This window comes from Sciurus vulgaris (assembly GCF_902686455.1).
Source record: "Sciurus vulgaris genome assembly, chromosome: 8".
Lineage (NCBI taxonomy): Eukaryota > Metazoa > Chordata > Mammalia > Rodentia > Sciuridae > Sciurus > Sciurus vulgaris.
Window position 1 is genome coordinate 62,236,928 of NC_136468.1, and position 12,326 is coordinate 62,249,253.

Here is a 12,326-nt window from a genome sequence, read left to right on the forward strand (position 1 = left end):
CTCCAAATTAATGGCACTGAAACATATCTGAAAATTACAAAACACTGCATACATCAAAGATTACTAAACTGGCAGAAATAACAAATGAAGAAAAATGAGTCTTGGATTATCGTGGACCTAACTTTAAATTGATTTCGTCTGTAAGTATGATATACTGGAAATGTATAAACATACAGGGCTGAGGTGAAACTGACTCTCAATCTCTTCCTCAAGATGCATCTGTGATTCTTTAGCATACTTTTCCTTTTATTATGCAAACAGAAAAGTTGAAGAGAAGAGCCTAAACTTTCAAATAATTCAGGCATAAGCAAGAATTTCTCAAGAATTTTTCTCAGAAAAGTTCTTGGCAACACCATCTCCAGCTCTGCATATTTCATGCTCAAGACTCAAAAGGGTTGTACTTGCCATTTCTTCATCTTCAGCTAGAACCAGGTCATAGTCACTGAGCGCCACACAGAAGATGATGGCTGTCACTCCCTCGAAGCAGTGGATCCACTTCTTCCGCTCAGACCTTTGACCTCCCACATCAAACATTCTGCAAGAACAAAAATCATGAGTTGACATTCCCATACATGTTCAAAAGCTCCGAGGAGTTCTGAAATGCAGACAAAAATGCTCCAAACAGCTGGGGGACTGTGGGATGGGAAGAAAGGAGAAAAGGACTGAGTGGGAGGAAAACAATGTCACAAATTGGTTTTCTCAAAGGGTAAAATGTCTGCTCAGTTTATTCATTTATTTATTTATTTTAACATCTTTGATTACAGGGTATCTCTAAAATAAAAAAAAAAAAAAACACCCTCAACAAAAATAAGACATTCATTAACATATGAGAACACTTAGGACATTAAAGCAAATACAAATGAAAGGACTGTCCTACATGTGAACACTGAGAAGTCACAGAAAGCAACTGGGGAATACAAAGATCAAAGGGTACAAATTCAATTTGCCAGTCATGGGACATTAGGGGCAGAGGGCATGGCTCTCTATTTTCCACTGTGAGTTTCTCTCAGAGGCAATAAGCAGTACGTCATTACTTTGATGTAAAGGAGAAACAATTCCAGGTAGGAAAATGTAGAATAAGCAAATCAAATTCAAATACAGGCAAAAAAAACTTGCCTAGATTAAAAAGTAAAATTGTGGTATGAAAAAATATGAGAACTGAAAACATGAAATAAATTGTAGACCGACTGAAAAGCCTTGGAATTTGGAGTGGAAAAAAAAGAAAACACTCAGTTTTTACACAATATACAATAGGGAACCATCACAGGTTAGGGAATGAGGTAACACTATCAAACTGTATAGCGACAGTGGCCTTTTCCTCTTTTTCCTGGCAAGAGATTATAAAGTTAAGCAAAAGTTTAAATTTGCATAGACTACATTATGCAACCTAGAAATAACCACTTATATAATGGAAACACCATGCAAACTGGTACATTTTTAAAAGCTCCATTTATCTAGATGGTGCACTAATTAAAACAGTCCCTTGTTTAATTCCCAGGCAAAAGAATTTTCCCTACAGAGCAGTATTGGCCTATAAACCAACTCTGAGTATATCAACTACTATTGTTACTTTTATCATCATTTAAAAATGCAACCTTTATTTTGGTTTAGCCAGAAATTGTTCATTAAAGTGTGCCACATTACAAAAGGATTCTACCACATAATAAATCAAAATGAATTAAAAAAAAAAAAAAAAGGATGGAATACAAAAAGGATAAGATGCAGAAAAGGGCCATAGAGGTTAAACAAGAACAAAGTAAAAGAAAATATATTCATTTTAATTGTGTAAATATTTTCAAAATTGCTTTGGAACATGATTTGACAATAATAGATAATCGAACAGATAGCCTTTCTTAGAAAACTTCGCTGAACAAATGTCACCTATTCTCTGTTCATTCACTATAACAATCCACCTCAACCCCTCCCACATTTTCTCTCTTGTGCTGGTAACTTTTGTGTTATCACCTTGATTAAGCTATTACACCTATTTAATCAAACACTCATCTAGGTGCCTCTGAGAAATGAATGTTCTAGGTGCAGTTAATATCTACAATCACGACTTTAGGTCATGAAGACAGTCCTCAGTAACATGGATGGGTCTCTTGCAATCAGTCAAAAGGGCCTAAAGGCAAAAACTGCGGTTTCTCAGAAGAAAATGAAATTCTTCCACAAGACTTCACAATACCTTGTCTCCAAGCCTGCCAACCTGCACTACAGGTCATCGATTCTGTTTCTCTGGAGAATACTGACTGGTACCAAAACAGGGGTGCTAAAAATGTGTTAAGTAGCTTTGGAACTGGAAAATGAACAGTAGCTAGAAGAATCCTGAGGCACTTCACAGAAAAAAAGAAATCTAGACTATTTTAAAGAAATGAGTAATAGAAATGCAGGTATTAACGACTCAGATGGAAGTGAACGGTGGGAAAGCTTTGTCTTAAAGAATGCACCTACTGTTATGCACAGAATGCTGGTGGACAGTTCAACCTTGAGGTTTGAAATGAGGACGTAAAAGGAAATGAAAACACATTATAGCCTGTAATCCCAGTGGCTTGGGAGGCCAAGGAAGGAGGATCCCAAGTTCAAAGTCAGTTTCATCAACTTAGTGAGGCCCTCAGCAATTTTCGGAAACCTGGTACCAAAGGTGTGGGGTGGGGCAGGGGTGGACATGTTACATACTGCAGAAAAGGCAATCCTTGTTATAAAATGGCAAACAGTTGGCTGAATTGGGTAGAAGGCAGAACTTGCAAGCAATGATTTTGGACATTCAGCTGAAGATATTCGCAAAGAAAAGTGTGAAAACTGAAACTCTGTTTTTTGCTGGTGCTCACGCTAAAACAAGAGCAGGAAGGTAAGCTGAGGAATTAATTCTTAAGCAAAAAGGAACCACACACACAGGGAAGAAGGAAACCTGAAAACAGGTAAATACGGGAGTGACATAACTACAAGCCAAGGAAAGCCATGAATTGCCAGCCACCTCCAGCAGCTGGCTAAGAAGAGAGAAGATTCTTCCTTGGAGCCTTCAGAGAGAACAAGGCCTAGCTGACATATGGATTTCAATCTTCTAACCTCCAGAACTTGGAGAAGAAAAATTTCTACTTGTTTTTGCACCCAGTTTGTGGTAATTTGTAATGGCAACCCTGGGAAGTGAACAGATTTCTCTTACCATGTATTTTTTTTTTCTATAATTCTACTTTTCTCTATTGCTCCTTGCATCTCACAAATATTCAACTTCCTGTCATTTATCTCTTTCCTTTCCCAGCTCTACCTCATGAATGTAAAGATGAAGATTTTTCTCTCTTTTTGTTCTTTTTATGTTCCAACATTGGACACACATAGTCAAGAACTTCACAAATCTTTACGGACTGAATGAATAAACTGAAGAATATTTCAAAGCACTTTAAAGAAATAAGAGACTTTGTTATGTTCAAGGTGTAGATCTACCAGTTACTCTGTGGAAAAGTTAACTATGAAAGAACTTTAATTGTAATTTATTAAGTAATTTGACTATTGAAGAAATCTCTTCAGTGTATTTATTTATCAATGAAATATAAGTAAATGAGGATCCATCATATATTGCTTATAAACAAAGAACTTTTGGGCTCAGCCAGTGATTTTCAACTTTAGTGAATGAGAGTCAACAGGTATGAGATGTTGATGTTACTGGTCTGGGGAACATGTCTGAAAGTCAATTAGTCCATAAGTCAATGAATAAAAATAACGGGGAATTATATTAGAAAAGATTAGACTTTTTAGTAGCATTGAGAGAGAGATAGATGAAGATAATAAATAGAAGAACCACCAAGTTTTATTACTTCTTAAACCTTCCATGGAACGGCAGATAAAATACAAAGCATTATTCATTGTTTCACACAGGAGACAGAAATATCTTATTCAATACATTATTCTTTAAATTTTGAATCTCTATTGTTTAAAAGAAAAACAAAAAAAGTAGTATGTTCTCCACATGAAAAGATACAACTTTTAACTAGCATCAAACAGGGAATGAATCTGAGTTTTGAGATAGTAGTAGAGGGAGGGGAGGCTGTATACCCTAAGCTGTGCTGATCTGTCCTTGGACTGTCATCTAGTACCACTGCGATCAAGACTGACCAGTACAGAACTAACTGTCCAACGTGGATTTCATACTTATAAACAGAACACCATATTCCAAAATTCATTACACATTTATAGGAAAGGAATATATATTTCTTACACCATGCAAATTCTGTAATAGAAGGAATGCATTAACACTGTATCTGACAAGAGTTTAATAAAACTGTAGATTCTTTAATTAAAGTAAATCATGGGGTCTAGTCATAAATGTCTATTGAGAGAGATGATAATATGAATTCTTAAATTAAAATAAATGCCCTATTGCCTCATTTTGAATTTGTTAATACCGATCATACAAAGAAATTTGAAACTTATTTTACTCTGGTTAAAATCAAAGAATTCTAACATGAAATACACACAGAACTACAAAACAATGACTGCCCAGAGAGTTCCCAGCACAATGATCATTCTCAACACATTTCTGCCCTCACTCATTGGAGGCTAACTTAACATAAAAAGCAAAGCTGGGCCAGGCGGTGGCAGCACACTGGTTCTGGAGACGAGGCAGGAGGATTGCAAGTTGAAAGCCAACCTCAGCAACTTAGGGAGGCCCTAAGCAACTTAGCAAGACCCCATCTCAAAATAAAAAATAAAAAGCTCAGTGGTCACAGTGGTTAAGCATCAAACCCAGTACCAAAAAATAGAAACTAAGGAAAAAAAAAAAAGCAAAGTTGTAACCATGTTAGCAATGCTTATAATTTAACAGAACTCAAATCTGAAAACAAAGTTAATCTGAAGTTCTAGACAAACCTCTATTTTGTAAGTAAGTTAGAACATTAATTAAATACTTCCCACTAAAATCTACTTCACCCAAGGAGCCCAAATGAAGCAACGTAAATGTATTTCCTGGAAAATCATGGTGAGAGTCACCTTCACTGTATCTTAGGACTTGCTTAATGTTGAAATGACAGCTTTAAAACATGCAGTTAGATTTTACCTAAGTGAAGAGTGTGATCTGTAAGAAAATACTTACAATACATTTAACTAAGATGAAAAGTGAATGTCACATAGTCAGCTTGCCCTTAAGTATCAGGTAACTGATTTAACATTTGCCACTGTCACTTGTCACCACTTATAGTTTTCACCTTTACAATATTTTTTAAAATAGGCAATAATTTGTTTTATCTTTAAGCATTTGACAAAGAGCAAGACTGTGACAGACTCTCTGTTAAGAATCTTTTTTCTTTTTGGTCCAGGATCTTATAGAAATTTTAAGATATTTTTAAAACCACAATTATTAATACATATTTTAATTTTTAAATGTATTTATTAACACATAATTGCTAATAAATAATTGCACAAATTGATAGGATACATTGTGTATTAACTGTATCTATTCTTCTTCTATTCTTGGTGCCCCATCTTTCTGATAGGACTTTTTTTTTTTAATTGGTACGTATTATTTATACAGAATGAAGGGTTTTTTAAAAATTTTTATTGTTTAGATGTTGATAGACCTTTATTTTATTCATTTATTTTTATGTAGTGCTGATAACTGAACCCAGTGCCTCACACATGCTGGGTAAGGGCTCTACCACTGAGCCACAAACGGAGCCCAAGGATGATGGGTCTTAATGAAGTTTTTCCAACTACTCTAAGAAGAACTTAGACCTAGAATCCTTACTTGCTAACCTATAAACTTATAACAGTAAGTTTTCTTCAGAAAATGGTCTTTAAAAAAAAGGTTAAAAAAAAAATCAGAAACTAAAGTACACTAGATTTAAAGAAATATTTTAAATTCTCATTCTAACAGCAAACTTCCTTAAAGTTAAAAATCACTTCGTAGTTTTAAGATAAATATGATAACCGTTCCCAGATCAGATATATCACATGGTCAGTTAACATCCGGCAAGTATAGTAGCCCGCTAAAAGACAGTGAGTGATTCAAGGAATGAGACCACCAGGAGACAACATGCATGCTGGGCCTTAAGAGTGAAATGAGCGCTGGGTGTGGTGGCACACACCTGTAATCCCAGTGGCTCAGGAGGCTGAGGCAGGAGGGTTACATATTCAAAGTTGGCCTCAACAGCTTAGCAAGACCATGTCTCAAAAAAAAAAAAAAAAAAAAAAAAAAAAAAAAAAACAGAAAAGGGCTGGGGATGTGGCGCAGTGCTTAACTGCTCTGGGTTCAATCCCTGGTACAAAAAAAAAAAAAAAAATTACACCACTTTATGAACCAAGCACAGTTAACACTGCCAGACAAACTACTTATGATCTGAATATTCATTTCAGAAAGCACAGCAATGATTATTTTTTTGTGGGTAAAAGAGGCCATAGAACACTGAAATGGAACTTTCATTCTCTGAAAAACTCAGTTCCTTGAACCACTGATAAATCAGTAAAGGAAGACAGTAACAAATGTGTTATCTTTCAGATAGCTGTGGAAGCAATCAGAGGTATGGTTGTAAATATTTAACTGTGCTTTCAGCTTGTAACAGTTAAGCTTTCTTTAGGAAGTGAACTGATGATTTTATGTCTCACTAGGAATGTTTTGTTAATATGTTTTTAGAAATTCTGCTTTATTATCATTATTTCAGAGCATTAGTCTAACCCATAATTCAAAGTAAAGCCCTATTTTAGAATGATTATCTTGAATCAAAACATTTTCAATCAAAGTAAAAAAGAAGAGATAAAATGATAACAATATGGAATACTGTATTTACAAGCCAAATGAAAATAAATTACTTTTTGGTGTAATTACTTAACGATTTGTTAGGTTTTTTAAAAAAATTTAATCTTCTGTTTTTCATTTTTAATCCTACATTTCTGGTACTGTGGGGATGGAGAAGGATAAAAGCTAGTAAGAGAATATACATGCATTCTTGTAAAGTTTGAATTTTTACAAAGAAAATAAAAACCTTCATTAAAAATTAGAAAATAATCTATCACAAGTACAAATGATTTATCTATACCCTTATAGTATTTTTTAAAAGTGAAATCTAGAAAAAGACATGGAGTATAAAAATTATGAAAACTTTCTTAAAACAGAGCATAAAGATGTTTTGTAATTCTTTTTTTTTTTTTTTTTTTTAATGGCGACAACTGGGGCATGCTCAATTTGAGTCAGGTTGTCTACAAAGCTCTGCAAGTGTACAGTGGCACCTGACTGGAGGCTGCAGTCTTCCTGAAAATGAATCTCAACCTTCATGGGGTGAAAAAATAAAACAACAACAAAAAACTAAAAATAAAATAATAAAATCAAAAACCCTCTGTGTTATTTTTCTGTGTAAGAAAAATAATAAAAACAAAACCTACAAATCTACATGTCAAATTTTAGCATTTTTTATATCCAACAGTATTCATTAGCTAATATTTATATGGATCTGGGAACATGTGGGTTTTCCTAAGTATGAATGATGTGACTGTTGTGTTGGTGGGATTCAGGTTCTGCCTCTGAGGAGGGCCTCACAGGGTATTTAAGACCTTAGTGTTCAGTGTCCCTTCTTCTAAACACTTAAATGGCACTTAGGAAATGTGACATTTTTAAATGAATTTGAATTATGAGAAACTAGTTTAAATAAAAAACTTGCTAGCCTCTTTATATAGCTTCAAAGTATAGAAAGAAATAATACTAAAGGGGAAGGAAAGGAATATCTGTAGTTTTTTTAATCAGTATTTTTTTTTTTAAGATAAAGTAAGATAAAGTAATCTGGGATTTCTATGAAAACAAAGAAGTTTTGCGTCAGTAGAAAATTCTGTGATGTTAAATTATTTACTCATGCATATATCTTTACATAGGACATAAAACCTTGTTTTCCTTGATTTTATTGTTATTATTCTAACTGGAATAAGGTGAACAGAAATATGATCAACAATGCACACATATGACAATTTTGACTGGTGAGTTATGAATCAGTAAGTGGAAGATTTAGACAAAGCAGCAGATAACCTGATAGGGAAAACTAGATGAAAATAACTGACGAGGAAGGCTGTAGAGATAAACTAAGAATGTGCAAATTAAAACATTACATGTGTTTAAGTCCAACAGTTTTTCTTATTTTGAAAATAGTTATTTAATGAAAAAAGAGAAACCCAGTTCTGTAAATTTGTATTCAATGGTTTACTGACCTTCCCTGAGCCTGGTTCCTTATAAAATGAGAGAACAGAACTAAAGGAACTCCAATATCCCTTGCATTACTAAAGGCTAAAATTCAGTGCTTCTCTGTTCAGACCTCAGGAAGTTAATATTCAGTACACTTTTAAGTAAACATTTCTCATCATGAAATAGTTCAAATGTCACTTGGCTATGAATAAGAATTTTCTTGAAAAAATTTAAAAGGCACCCTTCTTTTCAAACATTTCCATAAATAAGCAAATAGGCTATCAATGAAACCAGAGGGCAATATTTTCCCAGTATTTTCTGTTCAGAAATAAAAGTCAAAACACTATTTTCATTTAAACCACTGTAAAAATTACAGCCATTTACCTGTATTTTTTTCTTAAATAAAAATGAAAATAGTCTTCGTAAGAATACTTCTTTTTGACCTCTTTTGTCTCCCGATTCTTTTGTTCAATTATTTGTGCAAAGTTTTTCTTGACTGCAATTTCCAACCTTAAAAATGTTACAAATTTTTACTACTGTATCTTTTATTTCTAAAGGAATGTGTTTTATATCTAAATTTATAAATAATATGTTTAGAAGCTACTCACTTAAAATGAAGATCTTTGAAAGTAAAATGGGTTTCAACAATCCCTGTAGTTTTCACTCTGGTTCTGAGAACATCTTGCTGAGTTGGGATATAATTTGGTTGTGCTATTCTGTCCAAGTCATTCAAATAGCTGAAAAAACAGGCAACAAAACAACATGCTAATCATAAATATAGCCAATAAAGATCATCTAAAACAAAGACTATAATATCTTAATGATTGCCATACTCTAATATCATTGGACATTTTTTAATTTCTGTGTAATGATGTAAAACTATCAATTTAGGCTTAGATCTTACATGATTTCTACTAGTTGAAATGAAAACGTTTAGACTTATCTAACCACCAAGTTCTTTTAGTATTCTTAAAATGTGCACTTTGTCTTTTAGTTACAGTAATCCAAAGGAAAAAGAATAACTTTTTTAAAAAGTCCAAGCTAATGAACACCATGAATTTGTCTTAATTGTTCATTACACTTTTTTGGTGAACTGTACTTATGTTGCATATATTACTCTTTTGTTGAAGACTTTAAAAGTCTTAATTCTGGCTAAAGTATTGAAGAAACCTCAGGCAAAGATTGAATGAGATGCTGGTTCTTCTCAATCTTATCTGCAGGATAAGACGGAACCTGGCTCCTGTAGTCTGGATTTTACTGCTCTCTAAACCAATACCCATATTATACAACTCAATGATTTTAGTCACTTATCTAATACTTTCTCCCAATGATGCCAAATATTTTGTGATATAAAAATGTAGTGGTATCTTATCATGCAATGTAAGAAAGTAAATTATGTTTTGCCAAATTGTGTGGTAGCAGCAGTCACTCACAGGAAGTGTAGGTATGGAAGATAAATATGGGCCTGGATGAGTAAAGGATTCGTGGACAATGAGAGTAATAATCAGAAACATGAACGAGGGGGTAAAAAAACAGGGAATGTCACTCCCATTAGAAACTGCAAGCCAACATGGAGACAGGAATGGTCAGGTCTTAATTCTTGGAGAGCAGGCCCTTTAGTAGACTGTGTACAAGGTTAAATGAAGTCAGCCGAAAATGGTGGGTGTCACTGCAATGTCCTGAAATACTAGAGCAGTACTAAACAGATAGCTTAGGAATAAATTTAGGCACAGAGAAGTACTAACTAATGAAACTTCAAATTGGTATTAAACTCTGAACAGGTTGCTTAGTCATTCAGAACAGGGTCTTGAAAACAAAAGGCATTTGTTATTTTGCAGTGCTAGGGATTGTATACAGGGCTTTGTGGATGTTGGGTCTTTGTGGATGTATAGCTCTGCCCATTGAGCTATATCCTAAATATTTGATTCATTTTGGATAGAGTTCAGAAATTACCAAACACTGAATTAGTAACAAAAATGTTATGAATGGTCAAATATGTGTATGTGGTGTGGATACCAGGATACAGAGGAGATGGTGCCTGGGTTACCCATACAAAGCAAAATTTATAGAATCACACATGCTAAAGATTTCAGAATTTTTCTGATTTTGGAATTTTGGATTAGGAATGCTAATCGTTTCTTTTAGAAGTGATGACACCAGTCAGCATTGTATTTCTGAATTAAAGAGAATCTTATTATCACATTGGTGATAATACCCCAGTATTTATGCCTTTAATTCCATAATGTAAGTTATATATTACATAATGTTATGTACATTGTTACAATTTATTGTATGAAAATCTGATTTATCCAATCAACCAAATGAACCATGCCACGATTTTACTAATGACCCTTTAAAAATAATTATTCTTATTTAAAACATGCTTTGATTACTCAGATACATATTTTATTAAAACTGCTATAGTTCTAACAGAAAAGAAAAATAGGCATTGTAAAAAAAACTCCCATTGTTTTAAATGATCACAAGTTTAAACTGCAAATTGATACTTAGTCTAATGAGCAATGTGGCAGGATACTACCACTTACAGTCCAGAACTAAGAACTCAAGATGCACTGTAGCACTATGGAGGAAAAGATTTCTCTGACTTCCATTATTCTTGAAAACTGACTGCATTATTGCACATTAAGTTCAGAAAAAGCAAAAATGAAATAATAGCCAAAGCAACACATCTTTCCCAATACATGTCCAAGCAGTGTGCAGTGGGACAGTGATCTTGGTCAAAGAGGATGAAGAGGCCTGGAAGCACTCCCACATGGTAAGAAAGAGGCCTTCAATCTATGTGTCCAAGGAGTACTTCTTAATTATTGAAGCAGCTCCTCTTGCTAAGCTTAGCCAAGAGCAATCGTCTATCTCTAATTGTGACTGCCATTTAAATTTTTAAGCAGGTGTTGATAGTGGGAAAGCAAATAATAAGGTTTAAGAGTTGTGTTTTTCCTTTAAGTAATTTTTCTGATTTGTCTTCTAGCCTGTGTGAAGTCTGGCTTATTAATTCATTTATTATTAAACAAGATCAGTCTGAGTGACAACTACCTGTCAGGCTATGGTGATATGTTAGGTAAAAACAAGCATTACTGAATTCACAGTGTAGTGGCAGAAACAGTAAATGATCAACTAGTCACAACATAAAAATAAATCAAATAAACTCAAAATATATGTAATTCTGAAAGGAAAGTACATCATATTACAAGTATAGTGAAGCAAGAACTGTCTCAGTGCAGCAGAGTATTTTCTTATAGAAGTTATAACACCAGTCAGATAGGTGGGCTCATATTTAATAAACTACATAGGTAACAGCATGTTCACATAGTATGGAAGTTAAAAGTATAAATTAAGAAACACAGAGTTACACAAGACTGCTGTGCGTGATGTGATGCACATTATTCATTCACATTAAATCACACAATACATGGAGCATGCTCCGCTGTCCAACAACACATGATAAGATACTTGGGTCCACAACCCATTTGTTTGTTGCTCACTATGGTCAAGTACATGCCATTTACAAAGAGCTCCAACACATGTCCTCATCTATCTAACCCTTACCTTGGTCTATAACAGTCAACACTACCTTTAAGCAAAACGGAACACTATCAGGAACTAAAAAAAGTACATAGTACACATTTCAGAGACCAATTAATGCTACACATGTAATATCTGCCATTTCTGAGTATGTGTCCCAAATTATGGAAACAGTTACTTGAGGTTTTCTTGTTTTATAACATATTTTTTGTGTGTTATATCACAAAATAGAAAGTTGACTGGGTTTTCTCACAACTTGCTTTGCAAACTTTCAGGGTTCACCACCTGGACAATTAGGGCAGTCTTTTCTTCTAAAGAAACTATATTTAAGTATCTGTATTTAAGTATCATGTAAGCTCATGTCTCACATCTACAGTTGACAACTTTCAAGTGTAGTGGTATTTTACGCAGTGAGAATATATCTTGGTAACACCAGCCATTACTTCAAAAGATTCCTACTTCAGATGCCTGTCTCAGGCATCATTAAAGTAACAAAAAGAACCCACATCATACCCTCTCATTTGGCTACCTTCAAGTAAGTTAGACATTTACTCAAATTCACAGTGAATTTTTGGAAGTTCCAATTATTTCTTGAAAATACACTAGAAACATTCCCATTCTGCATATTTCA

The 12,326-nt window shown here is 34.0% G+C and overlaps 1 protein-coding gene and 1 long non-coding RNA gene across 2 annotated transcripts in view; one reads left to right on the plus strand and one right to left on the minus strand.

Annotated features, from left to right (window-relative positions):
- Positions 1 to 12,326, minus strand: part of GNAI1 (G protein subunit alpha i1) — an 82,491-nt gene that overhangs the window by 7,278 nt on the left and 62,887 nt on the right. Inside the window, exons 5-6 of the mRNA XM_079150573.1 lie at positions 8,764 to 8,892; positions 406 to 535 (exon numbers count right to left, since the gene is read on the minus strand). Of these exons, the coding sequence (XP_079006699.1) occupies positions 406 to 535; positions 8,764 to 8,892 (259 nt within the window). The remainder of the gene's footprint in view (positions 1 to 405; positions 536 to 8,763; positions 8,893 to 12,326) is intronic.
- LOC306667793 lies at positions 554 to 5,822 on the plus strand. The gene is made up of 2 exons (XR_013765643.1): positions 554 to 3,656; positions 5,310 to 5,822. It is a non-coding gene; the product is annotated as an uncharacterized lncRNA (long non-coding RNA).